Raw genomic sequence first — 27,979 nt, 5'->3', positions numbered from 1 at the left:
TGTGAGTGTGTATGTGTATGTGTGTGAATGTATGTGTGTGTGTATGTGTCTGTGTGACTGTGTGTGTATGTGTGTGTGAGTGTGTATGTGTGTGTATATGTGTGCGTGTGTGTGTGTATGTGTGAGTGGGTGTGAGTGGGTGTGTATGTGTGTGCGTGAGTGGGTGTGTATGTGTGTGTATGTGTGTGTGACTGTGTGAGAGTGTATATGTGTGTGAGTACATGTATGTATGAGTGTGTGTGACTGTGGAGTGTGTGAAAGTGTGTATATGTGTGTGTGTGAGTGTGTATATGTGTGTGTGAGTACGTGTATGTGTGAGTGTGTGTGACTGTGTGCGGAGTGTGTGAAAGTGTGTATATGTGTGAGTGTGTGTGTATGTGTGAGTGTGTGTGTGGTGGACGAGTGTGGACGTGAGTCCAGGGCCTGAGTGCAGAGCGTCGGCTGTGAGTGGGTGGCTGGGAGAGCCGTGAATGTCTGGAGTAGAGAAATCCTCACATCATCAAGGACTCTCAGCTTTGAGTTATCCTTTCAGAAAATAAATAAAATAAAGCCAGGCCCCTCTGAGAGGCTTGCAGTCTCTTCTGCAGCCTCTCCTCCTGGCTCTGTGCTCCCAGGGGCGGCGCCCGCCAGCAGTGATGCCGCAGTGGGAGGCCCCTGAGCGCGGCCGCGGGCCTCTCTCCCAGGAGGCTGCCCGGGCTGGCGGGGCCAGGGCTCTGTCCTGGTTCCTGTAGCGCAGAGGGGGGCCCGGGGGCAGGCACGTCTCTGCTGGCAGGCAGGCCCCTGCTCACTGCAGCCCCGAAAAGGTCCTAGGTGCCCACATGCCTGCTTCCCCTTGGCCTGCGGCTCTTGTCAAGTCAGCAGGTGGTTGGTTACCCTGACACCCTCCTGCCCCATGGCCCCCTCCTGCCCCATGGCCCCCTCCTGCCCCATGGCCCCCTCCTACCCCATGGCCCCCTCCTGCCCCATGGCCCCCTCCTACCCCATGGCCCCCTCCTGCCCCATGGCCCCCTCCTACCCCATGGCCCCCTCCTACCCCATGGCCCCCTCCTGCCCCATGGCCCCCTCCTGTCCCATGGCCCCCTCCTGCCCCATGGCCCCCTCCTGCCCCATGGCCCCCTCCTGCCCCATGGCCCCCTCCTGCCCCATGGCCCCCTCCTACCCCATGGCCCCCTCCTGCCCCATGGCCCCCTCCTGCCCCATGGCCCCCTCCTGCCCCATGGCCCCCTCCTGCCCCATGGCCCCCTCCTACCCCATGGCCCCCTCCTGCCCCATGGCCCCCTCCTGCCCCATGGCCCCCTCCTGCCCCATGGCCCCCTCCTGTCCATCCTCCATCTGTTTCTCACCGCAACAGCATGGAAAGGTGCCAGGAGCACAGTCTCGGTGGCCCACATGGCTGTGCCCCCCACAAGTTCACGGGCTGAAGCCGACAGCGCCAGGCTCGGTGGGAGTGGGCAGGGCACAGGGACGCACCGGCGGCATCAGGTGGCGGCAGGCGAGATGGGCAGGGGGGTTTGGCGTCCCGTTGCAGCTCCCTTGCCCACGTTTGCTTTCATCTTGCAGGACGGTTCCCATCACCAGCTCTTGTCTGGGACTGTGTTTTGGGGGTACCCAGTGTATGCAGGCTGAGAACAAGGCAGGGAGGAGTTGGGGTGCAAGGGGAATTCTGGGGCGTGATGGGGGAGGCTGGGAGGCAGCAGGGCTCCTCCTGAAGCCCAGGGGTCCGTTGGTCTTCCCAGGAGCCCCGGGAGGTGACAGAGCCCCCGTTGCTACCTGGCGGTTGTCCTGGCATCTTCAGCGGCCGCCTTGCTCCCGTGTGCAGAGTCGCCCTCTGGCCCCGTTGGCTGATGGCTGTCTGTGCAGCAGCTGCCGTGGCCACCACACACCTGCCTGAGGGGCCGCCTCCTCCCACCCTCTTCCTGTCTTCTCGTCCTGCTCCAGGGCACCCTGTGGGAGGAGGAGGGGGTGGCATGAGGGGCAACACCGGAGAGCAGGGCTGCGCTCCGCCCACGCGGCTCCCGCTGGCCCCCGAAGGCGGCTGCTGGTTTCGGCTCACCGGGTCAGGGCTCTCATTGTGGTGGGAGGAGAGCGATCAGCAGGCCTGGCCCAGCCTGGAGCCCGCTGTGGTTCAGCTCTTGGCGCTGTTCCTCCCCACCACTCCCTCTCCCCCCCAGCGCTCCTAGGGCTCTGCCACCGCTGTCTCCTCCAGGACCGGCTGTACTGGGCACAGCTCAGCAGAGGGCACCTTCTCAGAGTCGCAAGTCCCCAAGGCATCCCTGCTGGCAGCGATGCCACTGTGTCTGGAATGTCCATCACCACAACACAGTCGCTCAGGCTGCACCCCCGGCCCAGGGACCAGAGTGGTCTTTCCAAGGCAAGAGAGTGGTTCCTGGGCCTGGCTCCTCCAGTGGAGTCCTTCTCCTGAAGTCACCTGTGTTCTCCCTCCTTATGGCCCGATGGGCTCAGCAGGCCCAGTCCCTGCCTCCCTCTGCGGCTCCGCCCTGCGCTGCGCGAGTTGCAGACCCCGGAGCTGTCCTCAGGCCTTCCCGCCCTTGGCCAGCTGTGGCCACAGGCGAATGCAGCACTGCCTGTTCTGTGGTGGAAGTTTTACTGCCACCCCCTAGTCTGTGTGTCTGCTCTGGCTCCTTGGTCCTTCATCAGAAATCTGGGCAGTCCCTCCCGCCCGGTCCTGCTCCTCTGCACAGCCCTGCCCTGGCATCATGCTGGCCTCCCCTTAGAGGCCTCACCTCTCCCCTCCGAATCCTTAGCTTGAGCCTGTGCCCCTCCCCTTTCTGCTTTGCATGTGAGACTGCGCAGGGCGCTGATCCCTCTGGTTCTCTGGTTGATCAGCTCGAGTTCCTGCTGCGGGCAAGTCTCAATCTGTCCAGCCCGCCTGGGTTGTGAGGGTAAACACACGGGGCCAGAGGGTCGCGGCACAGAGCCTGGGTCCCCCTCGCAGGGTGGCACCCTGGGCCACCCGCCTCCACTGGTTCTCCCTCTGTGGAAACACACCGTGGCGAAGGTGTCCCTGCCTTGTCTTCGCAGATCTCCAACCTCTACCTGTATGACAGCGTGCTGATGCTGGCCAACGCCTTCCACAGGAAGCTGGAGGACAGGAAGTGGCACAGCATGGCCAGCCTCAACTGCATCCGCAAGTCCACCAAGCCATGGAACGGCGGGCGGTCCATGCTGGACACGATCAAAAAGGTGTGTGAGACGGACACCCTCCTGGGCCGGGGCCCACCGCAGGCCCTCCCCACCCCCACCTGCCTCCTCCAGGGGGGCCTGGCACGGAGTTCTTGCGGGGAGGCCCTGCCCAGGCCTCTCCTTGCCACGCTTCTGGCCCCAGCATTTGAGGAGGAGTGAGCGAGGGTTCCTGGCTGTGTGTTATCACTGTTGTCGCTGTTTTCCTAAGGAGATTGGAGAGGCTAAGTATTTGCTGAGTCACAAAGACAGCAGCCTCCTTCTCCACAGCTTCACCGACAGCAGTTTCACTTACCTGTGGCCAACGAATGTTGGAAAGTATTACATGGAAAGTTCCAGAAATAAGTCATTTATACATTGTAAGTTGCACGTCCTTCTGAGTACCTGCTTCATCTCCTCACATAGACATTGTAGCATCTCACGTTGTTACGTGAAGAGGAGGTTCGTGCAGTAAAATAAGATATTTTGAGAGAGAGACCACCTTTCCATACTTTTATTGCGGTATTCTAGTGTTGTTATAATTGTTCTACTTCCTATGGTTATTGCTGTTAGTCTCTTACTGTGACTCATTTATCAATTAAACGTTCTCATAGGTATGGGGGTGTACGAAAGAACATGGTATGTTAGAGTTCGGTGCTACCCAGGGCTTTGGGCCTCACTGGGGCCTGGACCGCACCGCTGCGAACAGGAGCTGCTCTCAGGAGACAGGGGGAGCAGCTGCCTTGCCCATGTGTGCTGTCTGTAAGGGAGGCCGACTCAGTGGCAGCACATGTGCTGATCAGCCAAGACCTCAGCTGTGTGGTGTGCGCATGTACTAGTATATGTGCATACGCACGTGTGTGCAGGTGCGTTCATCTGGGTGTGTCTATGTGTGTGCATGTCTGTATGTGTATGCATGTGTGCACAGATGCATGTGAACATATGCACATGTGGACATCTGGGTGTGTACACATGTGTATGTGGTTGTGCTTGCCTGGTATGTAGGTGTGTGCGTGCATGTGTGCACACATGTGGGGACATGCTCACCGAGGTGTGTGTGCAGGTGTGCATGTGCAGGTGCTCTGCACTCGGTGGTGGGGTGCTGAGCAGCTCCCCCCGGTGGAGGGCTGGGTTTGAAGGAACTGGGTAAGCCCCAGGAGGCTGGCAGAGGGGCCTGGCTTTGAGAGGCTTCGGAAGAACATGTAGGGACATCTCCAGCGCTGGGAGCTGTAATCGCAGCAAACCGCACGTGGTTTCAGGAGCAGTGAGCACTGTTTGCTACAGCGGCTGGGGGCCTCTTGGGCCAGCTCGGCCTCTGGGTCCTTCCCAGCTCACCGTCCAGGGGAGGTCATGTCTGGATGAGAGCCCTTCCCAGACTTGAAGAAAGAAGGGTCTTACCACAGGGCAGCCCAGCCTCTGTCTGCTCCGACAGAGCCCACTGGGCCACGGGAGAGGCTCTGGGCATGCGCCCACCCTGCCGCCTGCAGGCACCATGCTGGGCAGTTTCTCTGTGGCCCCAGAGGACCTGACGGGATCTAGTGACTCCAGGCCGAAGCGGGGAGATGGGAGGTGTCCTGCTACATCACACAGGTGGCCACGCCCAGGCCTGAGCTGGGCTCGGCCTCACCCCGGTGCTGGCTGCCCTGCCGCTCCCACCCTGTGTCTGACAGGTGTGACTGCGTGTGCGCTCTCCTGACCTTGGATGTCCCGCGTGGCTCAAGCTGAGTGAGGCCGTGGGGCAGGGTGTAGGGGCAGACTGTAAGCTCCAGGGGGTAGGGGACACGGCCAGTACCGCGTGTGGCACGGGCAGGCCCTGTAATCCTGCTGACTACATCCGTGACAGGCGCCGGTGTGAGGGCTTCCCCGTGAGCCAGGGCTGGGCAGGGCTGGCCGCTGGGAGGCCCAGGACCGCAGGCGTGCCCCCAGACCTTGCCGACTAGCTTCTCGGTGACCACTGTTGTCCCACTTGCCTTGGGGTCCCCTCCTCTGCCCTCCCTGTCCATGTCTGCCTAACTCTCCGATGGTTTGTCCTTCTCTCTGCAGGGTCACATCACCGGCCTCACAGGGGTGATGGAGTTTCGGGAGGATCGCTCGAACCCCTACGTCCAGTTTGAAATCCTCGGCACGACCTACAGCGAGACCTTCGGCAAAGACATGCGTAAGGTGAGCTGCAGGGCGCCAAGGCCCCTCTTCCCGCTGTGGTGGCCCCGGCCCCGTGTGGTGCTCATGGCACTGTGGGCAGGAGGCTGGACTGTCAACCAGAAAGTGCCAAAGTGCCGCTCGTGTAGTCTCAGCGCAGTGGGGCCTAGAGGCCAGCCTGCGGCCCTGGGAGGAGGGAGGGCCAGCCTGTGGCCCGGGGAGGCGGGAGGGCCAGCCTGCGGCCCCGGGTGAGGCGGGAGGGCCAGCCTGCAGCCCCGGGTGAGGCGGGAGGGCCAGCCTGCGGCCCCGGGTGAGGCGGGAGGGCCAGCCTGCGGCCGGCCGGTGAGGCGGGAGGGGCAACATGTTTTCCCAGAGCCCCTGGGATCAGCCCAACCGCAGGGCAGGTGTGACTGTGGCTGAGGCAGGAGAGGCACAGCCAGAGAGTGTTCTCGGTCCAGGGTGGACGAGGCCGTGAGCAGACAGCGAGGCAGGAGGAGGCGTGGAGCGGGCGTGCTGGGCCCCTGTGGGGAGAAATGAGGGGCGCGCAGGCATATAACTTGGGGTTCATCCGTTTTATTTGGTGCTCATGCCAGAGGCAGGCCTGGGTTTTCCGTGGCCCTTTCCTTCTCCTGTGGGGTTTTCAGGATGGAGGATGGGGGCGGGCTGTGGCCCTGGGTTGGAATCCCCACAGTTAAGCCACAGTTGGAAGCACTAACGATGTGAAGGAGCCACAGGCTCATCTAACCAGCATTAAAGCCTGGCATGCACAGGGCACAGATGCACATCCATTCACACACAGGGACACACAGCCACACACACACACACACACACACACAGCCATGCAGTCACACACAGGGACACACAGCCACACACACACATAGTCACACACACACACACACACACACATACAGCCATACAGTCACACACAGCCACACACAACCACACACACACACACACACACACAGAGCCATGCAGTCACACACAGGGACACACACAGCCACACACACACATAGTCACACACACACACACACACACACACACACAGCCATACAGTCACACACAGCCACACACAACCACACACACACACACAGCCATGCAGTCACACACAGCCACACACAGCCACACACACACACACACAGCCATACAGTCACACACAGCCACACACACACATAGTCACACACACACACACACACACACAGCCATACAGTCACACACAACCACACACAACCACACACACACACACACACACACACACAGAGCCATGCAGTCACACACAGGGACACACACAGCCACACACACACATAGTCACACACACACACACACACACACAGCCATACAGTCACACACAGCCACACACAACCACACACACACACACAGCCATGCAGTCACACACAGCCACACACAGCCACACACACACACACACACAGCCATACAGTCACACACAGCCACACACACACATAGTCACACACACACACACAGCCATACAGTCACACACAGCCACACACAACCACACACACACACACAGAGCCATGCAGTCACACACAGGGACACACACAGCCACACACACACATAGTCACACACACACACACACACACACAGCCATAGTCACACACAGCCACACACAACCACACACACACACACACACACACAGCCATACAGTCACACACAGCCACACACAACCACACACACACACACACAGCCATGCAGTCACACACAGCCACACACAGACACACACACACACACACACACACACACAGCCATACAGTCACACACAGCCACACACAACCACACACACACACACAGCCATGCAGTCACACACAGCCACACACAGCCACACACACACACACAAACACACAGCCATACAGTCACACACAGCCACACACAACCACACACACACACACACACAGCCATGCAGTCACACACAGGGACACACACAGCCACACACACACATAGTCACACACACACACACACACACACAGCCATACAGTCACACACAGCCACACACAACCACACACACACACACAGCCATGCAGTCACACACAGCCACACACAGCCACACACACACACACACACAGCCATACAGTCACACGCAGCCACACACACACACACAGCTATGCAGTCACACACAGGGACACACACAGCCACACACACACACATAGTCACACACACACACACACACACAGCCATACAGTCACACACAGCCACACACAGCCACACACACACACACAGCCATGCAGTCACACACAGGGACACACGCAGCCACACACACACAGTCACACACACACACAGAGTCACACACAGCCACACACAGCCACACACACAGCCACACACACAGCCACACACACACACACACACACACAGCCACACACATGCATACACAGCTACACACAGTCACACGCAGCCACACACACACACATAGTCACACACAGCCACACACATGCATACATAGCCACATACAGAGTCACACGCAGCCACACACAGCCACACACACACACACAGCCACACACATGCATACACAGCTACACACAGTCACACACAGCCACACAGTCGCACACAGCCACACACACACACACAGTCACACACAGCCATGCACACACACAGAGCTACACACATGCATACACAGTCACACACAGAGTCACACACAGACATACACGCACAGTCGCACACAGGGACACAGAGTCACAGCCACATACGCACACAGAGCCACACACACACAGTCACATATGCATGCACACAGTCACACACGTGTGTACTCAAGGTCACACACATGCGCTCACACAGTCACATGCATGTCTGCACAGGCACACAGAGTCACACATGTGCACTCGCAGTCACACACATGTGTGCACTCACAGTCACACACTCTGTGCACTTGAGAGAAAGATGTCTCTACCAATGACCGTTCCGGGAGGGGAAGCGTGGTGCACCCTCAGCAGGACGAGGCGGAGCTGGCTGAGGGCAGTGCAGGGGCAGCCAGGGTCCTCTGATGGGTGCTGAGACTGGTGAGGGGGACCAGCCAGAGGACAGTGTGTGTGGTGCTGGGTGTGAGTCTGGTGGCATTGAGGAGCAGCCCTCAGGCACAGCGTGGGCAGGACTGTCCCCTGGGAGCTGAGGGTCCATGTGCTATGGGGCGGGACTTCCAGCTCGTCTGTGACGGAAGGTTAGGGTCATGGTTGGTCGTACAGATGGCAGCAGGCTCAGTGACTGGCTGAGAGGCAGGGTGACCCACGTGGTTGAAGACATTGGCGCTCAAAGGCTTGTGTGTGGCATCACAGAGGGTGGACGGTGACGGTGTGACACGCTGGGCCAGGTGTGCCCTGTCATGTCCAGGGTGTCGGATGCCTGTGGGGGATGCCCGAGCTGTGAGGCTGGTGGAGGGCTGGGGCTGGGCGGTCCGCACGGCCTGGGCCATTCATGACCACAGTGGGAACGGCCTGTGTTGGGGCTCCCACCTGGTCAGGGAACCAGGGCTGGGCCCTTCAGTCACGTGTGGGAGGCCCCTGCCTAGTGCCTGCAGGTCCTTGCCGGCATGCCTCGGGGCTCCTCACGGTGATGACAAGCAGGCTGAGTGCTGGCTCCTGGGCTGCCACCCCCTTCAGCTCCGCTCACCCCCAGCGTCCCGCAGTGGGTGGGAATGTTGGCTGGGGGACCTTTGCCCCATCTCTGCAGCTGATGGGGGCCGTGCTGGCCACCCCAGGGGCCTGAAAGAGGGGAGGCAGCACCCTCCCCTTCCTGCTCCAGGTGCCTGGGCCTCTGGTTGCCACGGCAACGCTCCTCCAACACCCTGAGCTGGAGCTGCGCAGGGTGAGGAGCCTCTGTGCGGGGAGCAGGATGAGTGAGCTGGGAGAGAAGCTGATTTTCAAGTGGGCTTTATTCTAAGACGCATCCTTTTGTCATTTAAAATCTGCCCTAATAACTGCATAGCCCAGTTGTTATCTGTCTGCCTGGCAGCTTAACGCTGCTAAGGAGAGGTTATCTGGGAAGCAGGAGTGGGTTTATCCGGCAAATGTCTGTGATTCAGCCCGGATTTCATTGGAGCGAGGGCTGGCGGTTTCAGGATGGAGCGATGAGAGGGCCTGGGGCAGAGCATGTCCCGGCTAAAGGTCATCATTTAAAGGCAGGCTGAGCCCGGCCGGGGTGGCTCCGTGGTTGAGTGTCGACCTATGAACCAGGAGGTCATGGTTTGATTCTTGGTCAGGGCACATGCCCAGGTTGTGGGATTGATCCCCAATGTGGGGCGTGTAGGAGGCAGCCAATCCCATGATTCTCTCTCATCATGATGTTTTTATCTCCATCTTCCTTCCTCTCTGAGATCAACAAAAATATATTTGTAAATAAATACATACATACATGAAGGCAGGCTGAGCGGGCTTCTCGTAGGAGGTGGGGCTGAGGCATAGGCTGGGATATTGGGGTGGCATACAAATAAAGTGGGGGGGGGCAGCAGGTTTGAGGATAGGATTAGGGTCCTGAGACACAGAAAGGCAGAGGAGGCGGGGCCACAGCCAGGAGCCTCTCTGGGCACCTGCTGTGGTGCAGGGGAGCTGCTGGGGGGAGCTGTGTGGGACAGGCGAGGGGAGCTGTGTGGGACAGGCGAGGGGAGCTGTGTGGGGAGCTGCGGGGGGAGCTGTGTGGGGAGCTGTGTGGGGAGCTGTGTGGGACAGGCGAGGGGAGCTGTGTGGGGAGCTGTGGGGGGAGCTGTGTGGGGAGCTATGTGGGGAGCTGTGTGGGGAGCTGTGAGGAGCTGTTTGGGGAGCTGTGAGGGGAGCTGTGTGGGGAGCTGTGTGGGGAGCTATGTGGGGAGCTGTGTGGGGAGCTGTGTGGGACAGGCGAGGGGAGCTGTGTGGGGAGCTGTGTGGGGAGCTGTGTGGGGAGCTGTGTGGGGAGCTGTGGGGGGAGCTGTGTGGGGAGCTGTGGGGGGAGCTGTGTGGGGAGCTGTGTGGGACAGGCGAGGGGAGCTGTGTGGGGAGCTGTGTGGGGAGCTGTGTGGGGAGCTGTGGGGGGAGCTATGTGGGGAGCTGTGTGGGACAGGCGAGGGGAGCTGTGTGGGGAGCTGTGTGGGGAGCTATGTGGGGAGCTGTGAGGAGCTGTTTGGGGAGCTGTGAGGAGCTGTGTGGGGAGCTGTGTGGGGAGCTGTGTGGGGAGCTATGTGGGGAGCTGACCGGGTCCACAGCACCCCCTGTGGGCTGAGGTGCGTCACAGCTGTGCTGTCTCACTATGGGGGCCACGGCATTGCTCCTAGCTCCCAGCCCTGACACTCTGCAGCCACTTCCCTTCTCTGGACGTCGTTTTCTCAGATGGAAGGCGGAGCTGCTAGGACCTCCTGGCTGGACAGGGCTCTGTGCAGTGGCCCTGCGGCAGGCCTTGGCAGCGGGCACTCTCCCGTGTGGCTGGGCCAGCCGCTGGGCAGATGGGGCTTCCCTCTGGGCATTCCAGCCCAGACCCCACAGGAGCAGAGAGGCCAGGCTGGCCTGGGACGTGGCCAGGCCTCAGGCCGAGGGGAAGGCAGTGCCCAGCTGCGAGCAGATGGCAGCTCCTTCTCAGGCCTGAGGACCCAGAGGGCCTGGGCTTCACCTCCGACGAGGCTTTATTTGGAGGCTGCTCTGATGCGGTCCATGGGAGGAGGCAACTCGGCCTTCTTTTCCGTGAGCGTGGCTCGCCTGGAGTCCCACGGCACAGCCCGCGGAACGGAATGCTCTCATGGCTGGTGGCCCAGGCATCCGCCCTGCCGCGTCCCGATGCTGCTGGCGTGGGAGACTCGCTCCCTCTTCCCGCTCACACGGTCCCTGGCACGTGAAATCCAGCCAAAGTGCGGACTGCTTGCAGGCCCTTTGAACCTTATTCCCACAGCAGGGGGTGGGGGGGGGCGGCAGCGGGCAGCCTGTGGGGCAGGGGACACCCTGACGGGAGAACGGGGCTGTTCGCTGCTGCTTTCTGGGGAAGAGAATTGCGTTGGGTTCAGTGGTTTTCAAGCTTCTGTCTAGTCCCAGGAAGTCTGTTCCAGCAGAAGCTCCCTGAGCCCACACATGCCCTCATGCAGAGGCAGGTGCAGGTGGGGACGGCGGTGGGTGCCGAGCCCCCTGCACAGCTGCCAGCCCCAGCCCCTCCGTCTCGGGGTGTGCTGAGCAGACCGTGGCCCTGAGGCTGCAGAGACTTGACTATGTAGGGGCTGTACTGGCTGGAAGGAAGATATAGGGGGGACCCTTCTTGAACTCCCTCATGCCCCTCCGCCCACTCCCCCCCACCCCCCTGGCCGCATTAGGGCCTCTGAGCCCCTCCCACTGGCCCAGAGCCTGCTGACTGGTGTTGCACCAGTGCCCAGTGCCCATGGGCAGCCTCCTGCCAGCCATTCCCCAGGGGCCCGAGGCTTCCCCTCCTGCTTCCTCTGTGGGTTTGATCCTCGTAAAGGCTGGCTTTGCTGGGAGTCAAAGGCTCCCCTGGTGCTGTGTCCGCAGGAGGCCTCGTGCTGCTGCTAATTGAGAGGAATGATTGCTCATCGTGAGGCGATTGCCAGGCCGGGATGCCCGCCCGCCCGGCTCAGCGTGCACACATCAACCATTCTTGCCCAGGTCTGCTGCCTGTGTTACAGTGTCCCACATCCCCAGGGCGCAGGCGCTCTAAGGGCGAGGCCGGGTGGAAGAGGCACCGGCCGCAGGCAGGGTGCTCTCAGTAATGAGTAGGAGCCCTCTCAGAGCGCAGGCGGACTCCCTGACCAGGGCCCCAGCCCCTGGAGCCGGACCTGGAGCGGGCAGTGGCTGAGGACTGGAGGGGGTGCTGGTGGGGTGGGAGGGTCCAGCCGAGAACCGTGTGGAGGTGTGGAGTCTCTGTTAAGCTGCTCTATAGACTCCCCGCTGTGCACACTGAGTTGCAGACTTCAGCCCCATCACGGGTTAGCATCCTTGCAGCATATTTCCCCAGAAAAATGTTACCCTTCCCAACTCCTGTGCAGAACGGCTTTTAACAGAGCCAAGACCCAAAGCAAGCCCTGCTGCTTCATCCGAGGGAAGGCATCAGGAAAAGATACAATTAAGTACTATTTCATTTTAAATCGCACTTGTCATTTTTTGAGATAGTGCCAATACGTGCTCATTTGGGATAGAATGTTTAGAAAATACAGATAAATGAGAAGAAGAATAAAGAAGTCAGCTCTGATTTCTGCACCAAGGAAGAAGCACGGTTAGATTTCTGGTGCATTTTATTTCCCTCCTCCATACGTGCAGGTAGATAGCGATAGGTCTGTTTTTCAAGTGGCTATTTGTTGCACATACATTTGTAGCCGGACTTTCCTAGGTAATGCTATATTGGGAGCATTTCCTCATTTCTTTATTCTTTTCACTCTGATTTTTAATGGGAACATGTTACTCAACTTACATTTATTTTATCTTCCTATATGATAAGTGTTTAGGCATTTTCACCATATTATTATAGAACTAGAGGCCCAGTGCACAAATTTTTGCAGGAATAGGGTCCCAAGAGGGTGGGGGGGCAGGACCTGATCGGCCCTCTGGGGGGCAGTGGGACACCCTTGCGGGCCTGGGATCTGGATCCGTCCCACAGACGTTCCTGCCAGTTGTCAGGAGCCACCTGGCAGCCACTTTTTTTTTTTTTTGCCACTTCAACTGTTTACTCCATAATCAGAAATGGATCTACGTTGCCACAGAGGACGAAACCCCGCTGTAAACAGATTGAAAGCAGAAAATAGGTAATTTCACATAATGTCCCAGTTATCAACCCAGATGGGCGCACAGGTACAATAACACACGAATGAGGGAAATCTAACAGGCTGAGGGGTTCAAGAAGAAGGTCACCCACATGGTAACAGAATCCGAGTGCTCTGGAGACCAACACCAGCCGCCACAGGCCGCACTCCACAGGCGGCCCTACCGTGCACAGGCGCTGGGCTCTGTGGTGGCTGCGTATCTTTCTGTGTCATCATCTGTGGGCCAACTGCTCTCTTCCTCTCGTTTAGGGCGGGTGGCACGTGAGGGCAGAGCGCGCTGTGGAGGAACCAGAGGGCTGCCCGGAGCTGAGGGGAGTGGCCGGGCCCACGGGCTGAGAGGTGGACACAGAGGACACTATCTCACCCAATTGTGGGGCGGGCCGGCCGGCCTTCATCTGCCTGACCCCACCCAGGGAGGGACCGAGCAGGGTGTCCGCCTCTCCATTCTCCATCCTACCCTCTGTGACACCTGTCACCCTTTCCAGGCCTCCCCCAAAGTGAGTTCAGCTCAATCCCTGAATGTCAAAGGGCATGGGGAGGGGGGCTCCACTTCAGTGCCCCCTGATTCCCGGCCACAGGACCTGGTTGACAGGACCTGGTTTCAGGACGGTGGCCACAGCTGCAGAACATAGATCTGTGACTTTCATATGAGCCCCTGTTCCAAAAGGTGGCAGTTTATTCACATTGTGGCACAGACACCTTCAAGAGTAACATAAGTGGGTAAAGTCAGGGCCAAACTGGGCCATTTCCTCATCCAGTCTCTCTGAGGCGCGTGGACAGAACCAAGTCTCAGCTCTTCGCAGGACACTTGCCGGGTTTTTTAAGCCTATAGGACAGCAGTCTGTCTCCATTCTTGTTCTTTGGGATTTTTTCATCGTAGGATAAAAGGATACGTACATTGGGGCAGTCCTCTCTCGAGATACAATATTCCAGTTGCACCCATGTGACGATGACAGCGCCCCTCAGAGGGAGGGAGCTGACAGATGGAGAGCAGGGAATTCTGAAAACCAGAGCGATGACAGAGATGCTAAACCTTTCCTTCACGCGTCTGAGACCCTCCTGCATGCTGGGCGCATGCTGGACCGTCACCACTGGATGTCCTGGCAGGCTGCCCTGGCCCTGCGAGGCGGTGTGCAGGGCTGTCTGGGCCCTGCGAGGCGGTGTGCAGGCTGCCCTGGGCCCTGCGAGGTGGTGTGCAGGCTGCCCTGGCCCTGCTAGGTGGTGTGCAGGGCTGTCTGGGCCCAGGGGGAGTCGCTCCCCCGCCCCAGCCACTCCTGGTACAGCTCCTGCACATGGGCGCTGCTCTCCGGGGACCACACCGGGATGACAGCGTAGATGCCTTCCATCAGCCTCAGCAGTGCCCTGTCCACATGCCCGTCCTCCGCCCGGGCCTGGCTCCTGCCACTTAGGCATCCCCGGCACCGGCCAGGATCTCCACAAAGCGGCAGGGGAACTTGCCCCTCTGCAGCTTCAGGACCACTTCTGGATGTTCCGAAAGCTGTAAGCAGCCTCAAAGTGTAGCAGAACCTCTCCGTCCCTTTCAAGGGTGACCTCCTGGAGGTCTTTGTTCCTCAGGGTGCGGTAGGTGAGCAGCCCACGTCCTCGTTGAACAGCTCCGTGGCCGTGAGCCTGAAGATGTGTGCCAGGTACCCGTCGGAGCTGGCACCCTCGTGGAGCCTCACCTCCTCCTCCTTCACGTCTCCAAACAGTGTCCACGGCAGCGTTGTTCCAGGCGAGGTCACTTTGCTCCATTATCTGGACAATTTCACTGAGGTTAACACGCAGGCAGCACCCGGGAACTGTGCAAAGCTGTGGGAGCATCTTCTCGAAGGGCCTCCAGTTTCTTGTCATAACACGGGGCCACAATGACGTGGAAAATCTTGTCTGGGACAGGTTCTGCCATCTGGCAAAGTAATCCTTCACCAGAGAGCCCATGATCTGCCGGGGAGACTTGGCTGTGCAGAGGTGGGGGTGATGGGGTGACCCAGCCGGGGCAGGCGGAGGTCAGCATGGGTAGCCGGGCTCTTCCTCACGGTGCTGGCAGTACCGACGCACAGATCCCTTCTGACGCTCCAGGAGGCTGAAGTCCGCCGTGTCTCCATGTCAAAGACAGCGCACCCCAAGGCTTTTGAGGAAGCCACAGAGCCTTCTGGATGCATCAGTGACACTGAGGCTGAAGTTAGCAGCAAAAGAAGGCAGAGACTGAGGACGCACGGACACTGCCAGCACCTTGTGCTGTGAGGATCACATTTCTCATTAAGGCTCAGCACACGGAAGAAGTCCTTGGCGTTCTGTTGAGAATCTCGGACTCCTTCCTCTGCGATCACACAGCTGTCACACGCCAGGCAGTCGCTCAGAAATACCCTGGCACCGGCCGCCTTACGGAATTCTCCCCCCTCTCCGTCCTCCTGAGCCGGGCTCTGGCCGTTGGCTGCGGCATTCTCTTGGTCGTGGGTTTTGTTTTTAATTACATTCCTTCCCTGTGCAGTGCTCACCCTTCATCTGGAGCGGGGCGGGCGGGGGCCAGCTCCAGTGACCTGGAGGAAGCAGGGGAGAGCAATCACCTCTGGTTGCCCCTGGCACTGCTGGTGGTATCCTTTCTCCTTGCAGAGCGTCTAGGGAGGGAAAGCGGCCGCAGTGCCCGAGGCCGAGTTCCAGGAGGCCGGCAGCGCTGTTGGGATCATGCTGGTGGTACTGGTCCGTTGGTGCCTGACCTGTTCTCTGGAGATTGAACCTGCAGGACTACTAAGGGAGCCAGTCCCCAGTTCTGCCCTGCCACCGCCACCGACTGATTGGAGTCTGAGGGCCGGGAGGAGGGACCAAGAGGTCTGCCTTCTGCCCACTTGCCAGTCCCCGCCATGCCACTCACCCTGGTTCCCCTGTTATCCATCCCCTGATCAACTGGAGCCTGAAGGCCGGGGGAATGGACCGAGAGGTGCTCAATGCACCTCATGGTGACTGGTCCTTTGGTTGCCCTGGTCGTCATGGACACTGGCTTTATATATAGATATAGATATAGATATAGATATAGATATAGATATAGATATAGATAGTGTTGTAATGAATACCCAGAACATACACAATTTTATTACATCTATATTTATTTCCTTGTATTTTAAAGACGTGAAATTGCCAAACCAAAGATAATTCTTAAGACTCTTTCTGTACTTGATACATATTTTCACATTGATTATAGAAAGATTTAATAATTTTCACATTTACTAGTAGTATATGGAAGTTTGTTATATCCTATGCTCAAAAAGTTGAGTGATATATGTTCAACATTTTTGCTAATTTGGTAGTGGATGAAAACTAGTGTTGCTAAATTTGAATTTCTTATGGGATTATATGTTTAAAAATATAGTCATTGGTCATTTGAAATTCATATTTTATAAGTTATACCTCAGGTCCTTTTCTCTTTTATATCAAGGATGAAATTTTTGTTACCAACTCATACAACCTTTGTGTCAAATATTTTGTACTCATAAATTGTTTGCCTTTGAATTAAGAAAAGATTTTCATATACAGACATTTAAAAATTTGTGTTTGTATTCCTTAGAAAGTCATTCCTCACTTGCAAAGTAAATACTCTTCACCCACACTTTCTTCCAGTATTATTATTATTACTAGTGGCCCGGTGCATGAAATTTATGCATGGTGTGGGGGTTGTAGTGTCCCTCAGCCTGGCCTGCACCCTCTCACAATCCGGGACCTCTGGCTCCTAACTGCTCACCTGCCTGCCTGCCTGATCACCCCTAACCATTCTGCCGGCCTGATCACCCCCAACTGCTCCTCCTTCCAGCCTGATCATCCCTAACTGACCCCCTGTGCCAGCCTGATTGCCCCCAACAGCCCCCCCCCTCCAGCTGGCCTGATTGCCCACAACTGTCCCTCCTGCTAGCCTGCTCACCCACAACTGCCACCCCCTGACGGCCTGATCGCTCCCAACTGCTCCCACCCCCTGCCAGCCTGCTCGCCCACAACTTCCTCGCATTGCTAGCCTGCTCGCCCCCAACTGCCCCCCCGCCCCGCCAACCTGCTCACTCCCAAATGCTCCCCTTCTGTCAGCCTGGTCGCCCCCAACTGCCCTCCCCTGCTGGCCTGATCGTCCCTAACTGCCTCTGCCTCTGCCCTGCCTCCATGGCTTTGTCCAGAAGGATGTCTGGAAGGTCTCCCGGTCTAATTAGCATATTACCCTTTTATTAGTATAGGTTATTATTTTTTGTTTGATTTTATTTCAGTGAAATCTGCCATCTACTTGAATTTATTTGGGATAAATTGTGGCGTGCTGACCTAGCTTTTACATTTTTAAGTAATGTTTCCTTCTACCGTTTATCCAGAATCCTTCCTTCCCCCATTGATTTGAAAGTCACTTTTTTAAAATTTTCTACTAATTTTTACATATCTCCTCATTGGTTAAAAAAGTTCTTACTCTTTTCTCTACTTTTCCCCCCTCTCAGCTTAAATTTAATTTATCTTTGCACATTGTGAGAATGTACTGTCTGCAAGTGACAGAATGCTTACCTCGAGTGGGTTAAATAATGTGAAAAACTCAACGTCTCACATAAAAAGCGGCTGTCGCTCTGGTGGCTCCGGGTCGGCAGTGCAGAGGTTCAGGGCCCAGGGCCAAGGCTCTGGCCTGTCTCCTCCTCTTACTCGGCCTTCTCAGGGCGCTGTCAGAGCTGGCTCCGCTTCACGGGGCCCGAGCAGTTCCCCTGCGGTGCCCGAAAGACAGCAGCACGTGGAAGAAAAGGGTGATTCCTCTCTGTGTCTCCTTTTTGAAAATGGGGCGACTGTCCCAGGAGTCGACCCTGGCTTCTCGTTTTCATGGAGTGGCCATTTGCTTTGCTGTTGTTGCAGTTGGCATTGAGGTTCCCCAGCTGCCTGCGTGGCAGGGCCCTGGAGTTTCTGTCTGTGACACCTGGTCATAACATGCACAGACAGAGCCTTTGACAATCGGACAGAATTCAGCGTAAAATTACGGGCTTGTGGTTGGTCTCAGGGCTATTACTTTGATATCTTGGAAACTTTCGTTCCTGATTTTTACAGTCCCTTGAATCATTTTAGTAATCTACAGAAAAGCTTGCATATCATTGGCACTTTCAAATTCATTGTTAGTCTGCATCTGTTGTTAGTAAATAATGAAAAAATCTCTCTTTTCGCCGTACTATTGTGCATTTGTGTTGTCCCCCTCTATTGCTCCCTCGGCTTCACAGGTTTTTTATTGATTGATAAAAGCTAGGTCTAATTGGCTTAATCAGTTCTGTTGTGTGTCACTAATTGACGGATTGTTTTTCTTCCTGTATCCCTACTGTCTAGTTATTGTTCATTTTAAACCTTTTATTTTAATTTAAAACCTATTCTATGAGATGTTAAATAATTTATTTTTATTCTTTCTAATTTTGGAATGCTACTTTGGATAGACTTGTGGCTGAATCCTAGTAGTTTTTCTAATATAATTTGAAGTGTAACACTCATACCCAAGAGCCTAAATCGTGAGTAAATCACAAGAATAACTCTTCCAGAAAGTGATCACATCCCTGCTGTCAGCAGCATGGAGCACAGCCAAGCGCCCCAGGTCTCTCTGGCGCCCCCTCTAGTCATTACAATCACAGGAACTTCCTGGAATCTAAAGCTCTGCTGCTCCCCCTCTGATGGCATCCTGTGCTCAGCACCTCTGTGAGCTTCATTGTGATCATTGCATGTACCTTTAGCTCACTCATGCTCCCTGCATTTTAAAGATCATTTTCATCATGATCCAGGGATGGTGAAGCCAAGAGATCAGGAGATCCTGCCATTGGGAGGTGGTTTGTAACAGTTCCTAAGGGGAGGGTGCCTGCCCCACCACACGGACCCAACACACAGGCCCATCACACAGGGCCCATCACACAGGGCCCATCACACAGGACCCATCACACAGGCCCATCACACAGGGCCCATCACACAGGGCCCATCACACAGGACCCATCACAGAGGCCCAACACACAGGACCCAACACACAGGACCCAACACACAGGACCCAACACACAGGACCAAACACACAGGCTCATCACACAGGCCCAACACACAGGCCCATCACACAGGACCCATCACACAGGGCCCATCACACGGACCCATCACACAGGGCCCATCACACAGGACCCAACACACAGGACCCATCACACAGGCCCATCACACAGGCCCATCACACAGGCCCATCACACAGGCCCATCACAGAGGACCCATCACACAGGCCCATCACACGGACCCATCACACAGGGCCCATCACACAGGACCCAACACACAGGACCCATCACACAGGCCCATCACACAGGCCCATCACACAGGCCCATCACAGAGGACCCATCACACAGGGCCCATCACACAGGACCCATCACACAGGCCCATCACAGAGGACCCATCACACAGGCCCATCACACAGGGCCCAACAGACAGGACACATCACACAGGGCCCATCACACAGGCCCATCACACGGACCCATCACACAGGGCCCATCACACAGGCCCATCACACAGGACCCAACACACAGGACCCATCACACAGGACCCAACACACAGGCCCATCACACAGGCCCATCACACAGGGCCCATCACACAGGGCCCAACACACAGGGCCCATCACACAGGCCCATCACACAGGGCCCATCACACAGGCCCATCACACGGACCCATCACACAGGGCCCATCACACAGGGCCCATCACACAGGGCCCATCACACAGGACCCATCACACAGGCCCATCACACAGGGCCCATTACACAGGGCCCAACACACAGGGCCCATCACACAGGGCCCAACACACAGGGCCCATCACACAGGGCCCATCACACAGGACCCATCACACAGGCCCATCACACAGGGCCCATCACACAGGCCCATCACACAGGGCCCATCACACAGGACCCAACACACAGGGCCCATCACACAGGGCCCAACACACAGGGCCCATCACAAAGGACCCAACACACAGGGCCCATCACACAGGCCCATCACACGGACCCATCACACAGGCCCATCACACAGGGCCCATCACACAGGGCCCATCACACAGGGCCCATCACACGGACCCATCACACAGGCCCATCACACAGGGCCCATCACACAGGGCCCATCACACAGGACCCAACACACAGGGCCCATCACACAGGGCCCATCACACAGGGCCCATCACACAGGACCCAACACACAGGGCCCATCACACAGGACCCAACACACAGGGCCCATCACACAGGGCCCATCACACAGGGCCCATTACACAGGGCCCAACACACAGGCCCATCACACAGGGCCCATCACACAGGGCCCATCACACGGACCCATCACACAGGCCCATCACACAGGCCCAACACACAGGACCCATCACACAGGCCCATCACACAGGGCCCATCACACAGGGCCCATCACACGGACCCATCACACAGGCCCATCACACAGGGCCCATCACACAGGGCCCATCACACAGGGCCCATCACACAGGACCCATCACACAGGCCCATCACACAGGGCCCAACACACAGGACCCATCACATGGACCCATCACACAAGCCCATCACACAGGCCCAACACACAGGACACAACACACAGGACCCATCACACAGGCCCATCACACGGACCCATCACAGGGACCCATCACACAGGCCCATCACACGGACCCATCAAAGGGACCCATCACACAGGCCCATCACACAGGGCCCATCACACGGACCCATCACACAGGCCCATCACACAGGGCCCATCACACAGGGCCCATCACACAGGACCCAACACACAGGGCCCATCACACAGGGCCCATCACACAGGGCCCATCACACAGGACCCAACACACAGGGCCCATCACACAGGACCCAACACACAGGGCCCATCACACAGGGCCCATCACACAGGGCCCATCACACAGGGCCCAACACACAGGCCCATCACACAGGGCCCATCACACAGGGCCCATCACACGGACCCATCACACAGGCCCATCACACAGGCCCAACACACAGGACCCATCACACAGGCCCATCACACAGGGCCCATCACACAGGGCCCATCACACGGACCCATCACACAGGCCCATCACACAGGGCCCATCACACAGGGCCCATCACACAGGGCCCATCACACAGGACCCATCACACAGGCCCATCACACAGGGCCCAACACACAGGACCCATCACATGGACCCATCACACAAGCCCATCACACAGGCCCAACACACAGGACACAACACACAGGACCCATCACACAGGCCCATCACACGGACCCATCACAGGGACCCATCACACAGGCCCATCACACGGACCCATCAAAGGGACCCATCACACAGGCCCATCACACAGGGCCCATCACACGGACCCATCACACAGGCCCATCACACAGGGCCCATCACACAGGGCCCATCACACAGGACCCAACACACAGGGCCCATCACACAGGGCCCATCACACAGGGCCCATCACACAGGACCCAACACACAGGGCCCATCACACAGGACCCAACACACAGGGCCCATCACACAGGGCCCATCACACAGGGCCCATCACACAGGGCCCAACACACAGGCCCATCACACAGGGCCCATCACACAGGGCCCATCACACGGACCCATCACACAGGCCCATCACACAGGCCCAACACACAGGACCCATCACACAGGCCCATCACACAGGGCCCATCACACAGGGCCCATCACACGGACCCATCACACAGGCCCATCACACAGGGCCCATCACACAGGGCCCATCACACAGGGCCCATCACACAGGACCCATCACACAGGCCCATCACACAGGGCCCAACACACAGGACCCATCACTAGGACCCATCACACAAGCCCATCACACAGGCCCAACACACAGGACACAACACACAGGACCCATCACACAGGCCCATCACACGGACCCATCACAGGGACCCATCACACAGGCCCATCAGACGGACCCATCACAGGGACCCATCACACAGGCCCATCACACAGGGCCCATCACACGGACCCATCACACAGGGCCCATCACACGGGCCCATCACACAGGGCCCAACACACAGGACCCATCACATGGACCCATCACACAAGCCCATCACACAGGCCCAATACACAGGACACAACACACAGGACCCATCACACAGGCCCATCACACGGACCCATCACAGGGACCCATCATAAAGGCCCATCACACAGGCCCATCACACATGCCCATCACACAAGCCCATCACACAGGCCCAACACACAGGACCCAACACACAGGACCCATCACACAGGCCCGTCACACAGGCCCATCACACGGACCCATCAAAGGGACCCATCACACAGGCCCATCACACGGACCCATCACACAGGCCCATCACACGGGCCCATCATACAGACCCATCACACAGGGCCCATCACACAGGGCCCATCACACAGGGCCTATCACACAGGCCCATCATACAGGGCCCATCACACAGGCCCATCACACAGGCCCATCACACAGACCCATCACACAGGGCCCATCACACAGACCCATCACACAGGGCCCATCACACGGGCCCATCACACAGGCCCATCACACAGGGCCTATCACATGGGCCCATCATACAGGGCCCATCACACAGGCCCATCACACAGGGCCCATCACACGGGCCCATCACACAGGCCCATCACACAGGCCCATCACATGGGCCCATCACACAGACCCATCACACAGGCCCATCACACAGGGCCCATCACACGGGCCCATCACACAGGCCCATCACACGGGCCCATCACACAGACCCATCACACAGGCCCATCACATGGGCCCATCACATGGGCCCATCACACGGGCCCATCACACAGGCCCATCACATAGGCCCATCACACAGGCCCATCACATGGACCCATCACACAGGCCCATCACATAGGCCTATCACACAGACCCATCACACAGGCCCATCACATGGGCCCATCACATGGGCCCATCACATGGGCCCATCACACAGGCCCATCACATAGGCCTATCACACGGGCCCATCACATAGGCCTATCACACAGGCCCATCACATGGACCCATCACACAGGCCCATCACACGGGCCCATCACACGGGCCCATCACACAGGCCCATCACATGGACCCATCACACAGGGACCATCACACAGGGCCCCACTGGAAAACATGGGACTTAGGAGGCAGAGGGAATGGGGGAATGTGCTCAGGATAGTATCTTGTATTTTATTCTAAATGTTTTCTTGTTTTACACGTCACATTATTTGCATTACGTCTGGGATTTATCTTCGTTACACATGGGATTGACCTCTGGGCATGGTATGAATGGAGGCGAGATACATGAGAAAAATGCAGATGGCCATTGCCCCAATCCCACGCACTGAAAGAGCCCCCACAGCTCTCATCCCTCCGCTGTGCATGCTGCCTCACTCCCAAGTCAGGCCACTTACATGTGGGTCGGCCTCTGGTCTCGTGCTGCCATTCCCTTTGGCCATTCAGCTCCGTGTGCACCATCGTGATGCTGGCTGAGTGATCGGGTTCACACTCATTCTTGATCTCTGGGTGGAAGTCCTCTAGCTCTTTCATTTTCTTGAAGATGGACTTAGCTGTTCTTAGCCCTTTGCATTATCTTATACATTTTAACATTAAATTCTATTTTTCACAAAAAATCTGGGAATTTGATTGCTTTCCTGGACTCCAGTTCAGCTTAGGAAGAATTAACATCTTACCGATATTGAGTGATCTAATGCATGAGCATAGTATACACCTCAATTTAGTTAGGTCTTCTTTGGTTTCTCAGGAAAGTTTTGTTGCTTTCTCTGTCGAGATCTTGAATAACTTTTGTTTAATTTTCTCCAGATATTGATGTTTATGATGATATTATATGTAGAATATATTCAAATGTATTTTATACTTATTTTTAAAGTACATATACAAATTAATTGATTTTGTATGGTAAACCTGTTCCTAGTGAACTAACCATATTTGTTGATTTATTCTAATTTACCTGTAGAGTCTTTAAAATTTTCTATATGCACAATCTCATCATCTATGAAAAATAAGTTTTATTTTTCTTTCCAATTTTTGTGCTCTTATTTATTTTTCTTTTCTATTACAGTACTTAGGGTCTTTAATTCAAGTTTAATTGATGTAGTGATGTGAGTTGCAGTGATGTGAGCATCGTTGATCTCAGAGGATAGTTTTTGATAATGCACAATTTTATCTTATGTTTACTATATTTTTTTGGTTGGTGTTCTTTTCTCATATTGAGAAAATTTCATTTAATTCCTAGATTACTAACAGTTTTGTCAAGAATGCATATTACGTTCCGTCAAAATCTCATTTACATCTGTTCAGATAATTATATAATTTATATTCTCACTTTTTTCTATTAATGTGGTAAATCACATTGATTTTTTTCTTTTTGATGCTGTTCATTCCTTTTTTTACATGAATACTATACCTGTTTTATTATTATTTTATACTATGTGACAATATTTGGAAATGTTGGTACCTTCTAATTTCTCTTCCTTTTCTGAATTTTTTAAAATGGAACTTTTATTTTGAGGTGAACATGGATTTGTATTCAGTTGTAGTAAATTGTACAGAGAGGCCCTGAGATCTGGCACACCTGTTGTTAAGCTTCTCCCAGTGATAACATCGTGTTACGCTGCAGTACAATAGCACAGCCAGGGGAGTGACGTTACTACAATCGGTGCATCTGATTCAGTTTCAGATTTCCTGTGTTAGCTGGACTCGTGTGTGCGCGTGAGTGCCTGTGTGTGCATGTGCGCGTGTGTGTGCATGTGCATGTGCGTGAGTGTGTGCGTGTGCGTGTGTGTGTGCGTGCACACGCTCTGTGCATAAGTTACACAATACACCTGTATAACTTATCCAGTCTGCTGGCATCAACATTTTACTATTTAAAATGTCATGGGAACCTTTTACTTCCATTCAGGTCTGTTTTCCTCCTTCTCATGGTCTTGAGTATCAGCTGATGTGATAATTTCTGTTAAAATCATCAAATGTGACTTCTAACACTAACGAAGAGGACAGTCTACTATATATATACTCATATTTCTGCTCTTTCTTTCTTCCTTTCAATGGTCCAGGAATGCTTTTATCATTTAATTTTCTGCTTAATAAGCTTCCTTTAGCCCATCTTTAAGGATTGGCCTGCTAGCCACAAATTTTTTTCATTTTCCTTCACCTGATACTGTCTATTTCCTCTTCATTCCTAAAGGATAGTTTTGCCAGATACAAGATTTATGCTTGAGAGCTCATTTCTTTGGCCTGGAAAAGTGTGCCGTTTTCTACTGACCTCCATGGCTCCAGTTTAGCAACCACGGGCACTTAAATCAGTTTCTCCTGGGTAACTTCTGTCAGGGTGCTCCCAAGACTAGTTTTTTCAACTTTAGTTTTCAGAAATGTTATTATGATGTCTTGATGTGTATTTCTTTGAATTTATCCTGCTTGAGGCTCCTCCTATATTCTTTTTAAATATGTTTTTATTGATTTTAGAGAGAGAGAGGAAGGGAGAGGGAGAGACAGAAACATCAAGGTGAGAGCGAAACATCCATCAGCTGCCTCCCGCCGACCCCCTGCCAGGGATTGAGCCCGTAACCCAGTCATGTGTTCTGACGGGGAATCAAACTGTCAAAACTTCCGTGTACTGGAGGATGCCCAGCCAACCAGCTAAGCCACACCGGCCAGGACTTACATTATTTCTTGAGTCCATTTTTTAGTTGTGACTTTTTAAGGATTTTGCCCATTAAATTGTCAAATATAATGGCACAGCATATATTATCCTTTTTATTCTGGATTTTTAAAATTTATGGATTTTAGAGAGAGAGGAATAAAGAGAGAGATTTGTTGTTTCACTTATTTATTCATTCATTGCTTGCTTCTTGTGTGTGCCCTGACGAGGGATGGAACCTGAAAACATGACTTATCAGGCAACATGCTAACCAAATGAGCTACCCAGCAAGAGTCAGATTCTTGATTTTAGGTATTAGCATTTTGTCTTTTTATTTTTTGAAAAAAGCAAATTTTGACTTGTTTATTAAAATGTTTTATTGATGTATGTTCTCTTATTTTCTAATTTATTTCACTATAATCTGCTATTTTTAATGGCTTTTTGATATGCATGGTTAGATAATTTATGTTTTGTTTCTCCTCTTTTCATTTATAGGTGTGAATGTCCTTCTTAGTACTGTTTTAGCTACACCCCACACATTGACACATTATACCAATATTGCCTGGCTCAAGTATTATTTGATTTCCGTTTAATTTTTTTGACCCATGGTTTTATTTAGAAGAATATGACTTATTTTCCAAGGGGAGGAGACTTCCTAGCCGTATTTTAAGAGTGGTTTCTGACCTGTTTCCTTCATGATCAGAGGACTGGCGGGTGGCCTTTGCTCTTTGAAAGCCGGGGCCTGACTTTCTGACCGTCCTGTGTCTGCACGGGCAAGCATTCCCTGAGTCCTTGAAAAGACTGTGCTCTCTCGTATCGTCTCCTATTGAGACTGTGGGTTTGTCTGTTTCTCCTTTTATTTGGGTTTAGTTTCGAGTGATAGGTTTTGAAGCTATGTTATTGGGAACCTACAGATTTAGAATTTTGATGTTTTATTTGTGGACTGATCTTTTATCATATGTGTACTAATGTTTCTTGCCATAAAAATCTCTTTGTTTTATAATATAGCTGGCATATTTGACCTATTATGTGTAATGTTTATTGGTTGATCATTTCTATTATTTTATTTCTAAACATTTTCCTCACATGGAAAAGATGTTTCATTTAAGCAGCATGTAATTGTTCATTTTATTTTAACAGTTGACATTCAATATTATTTTGTATTAGTTTCAGATGTACAGCATGGTGATTAGACAATTATATAATTTGCTAAGTGATCCCTCTAATAAGTCTAGTACCCACCTGGTACCACACATAGTTATTAGAATACTAGAGGCCCAGTGCATGAAATTTTTGCATAGGTGGGGTCCCTAGGCCTGGCCAGCGATCAGGGCCGATCAGGGCCTTCCGGCTGCTTGCCAGGCCTCCCTTTGTTCAATGCCGTCCCCTAGTGGTCAGCACATGTCATAGTGAGCAATGAACTCACAGTCTCCCAGTCAAAGTCTAGAGGGGACACTGCATATTAGCCTTTTATATATATAGACTAGAGGCCTGGTGCACGAAATTCTGCACGGGGGGGTGGGGTGGTTGTCCCTCAGCCCGACCTGTACCCTCTCCAATCCAGGACCCCTTGGGGGGTGTCTGACTGCTGGTTTAGGCCCCATCAACGGTGCCTAAACGGGCAATCAGACATCCCTCTCACAATCCAGGACTGCTGGCTCCTAACTGCTAACTTGCCTGCCTGCCTGCTCACCCCTAATCACTCTACCTGCCTGCTTGATTGCCCCCTAACTGCCCCCCTGCTGGCCTGGTCACCCCCTAACTGCTCCCCTGCTGGCCTGGTCACCCCCTAACTGCCCCCCTTCTGGCCTAGTCACTCCCTAACTGCCCCCCTGTCAGCCTGGTCGTCCCCTAACTGCTCCCTTAACTGCTCCCCTGCCGACCTAGTCCCCCCCTAAATACTCGCCTGCTGGCCTGGTCACCCACTAACTGCCCTCCTGCTGGCCTGGTCACCCCCTAACTGTCCGGAAGGACGCGGATGTCCAGAAGATGTCTGGTCGACCCAGTCTAATTAACATATTACCCTTTTATTAGTATAGATTGCTGACTATATGCCCTATGATGTAGTTTACCTCCCCTTGACTATTCTGTTACTACCAATTTGTACTTCTTAATCCCTTCACCTTTTTCACACAACCCCCTACCACCATCCCTTGCACCCTCTAATTATTGATTTTTTAAATTTACTCTGACAATTCTAGACTCCTGATTGGGGTTTTTGTCTGTTTACAGTCAAAGTAACAGCTAATTTACTTGGGCTTATGGTCATCACTTTCCTATTTGTTTTCTATTTGA

At 54.7% G+C, this 27,979-nt stretch overlaps 1 protein-coding gene and 1 pseudogene across 2 annotated transcripts in view; one reads left to right on the top strand and one right to left on the bottom strand.

Annotated features, from left to right (window-relative positions):
• Window positions 1-27,979, top strand: part of GRID1 (glutamate ionotropic receptor delta type subunit 1) — a 589,948-nt gene that overhangs the window by 412,480 nt on the left and 149,489 nt on the right. The window contains exons 7-8 of the mRNA XM_081105443.1: window positions 3,043-3,204; window positions 5,224-5,343. Of these exons, the coding sequence (XP_080961569.1) occupies window positions 3,043-3,204; window positions 5,224-5,343 (282 nt within the window). The remainder of the gene's footprint in view (window positions 1-3,042; window positions 3,205-5,223; window positions 5,344-27,979) is intronic.
• On the bottom strand, window positions 14,254-15,541 carry LOC308528904 (nuclear prelamin A recognition factor-like; annotated as a pseudogene). The gene has a single exon. The product of its transcript is annotated as a nuclear prelamin A recognition factor-like (transcript).

Source organism: Myotis nattereri (genome assembly GCF_964212035.1).
Source record: "Myotis nattereri genome assembly, chromosome: 13".
NCBI lineage: Eukaryota > Metazoa > Chordata > Mammalia > Chiroptera > Vespertilionidae > Myotis > Myotis nattereri.
This window is presented reverse-complemented; position numbering and strand designations above follow the sequence as displayed.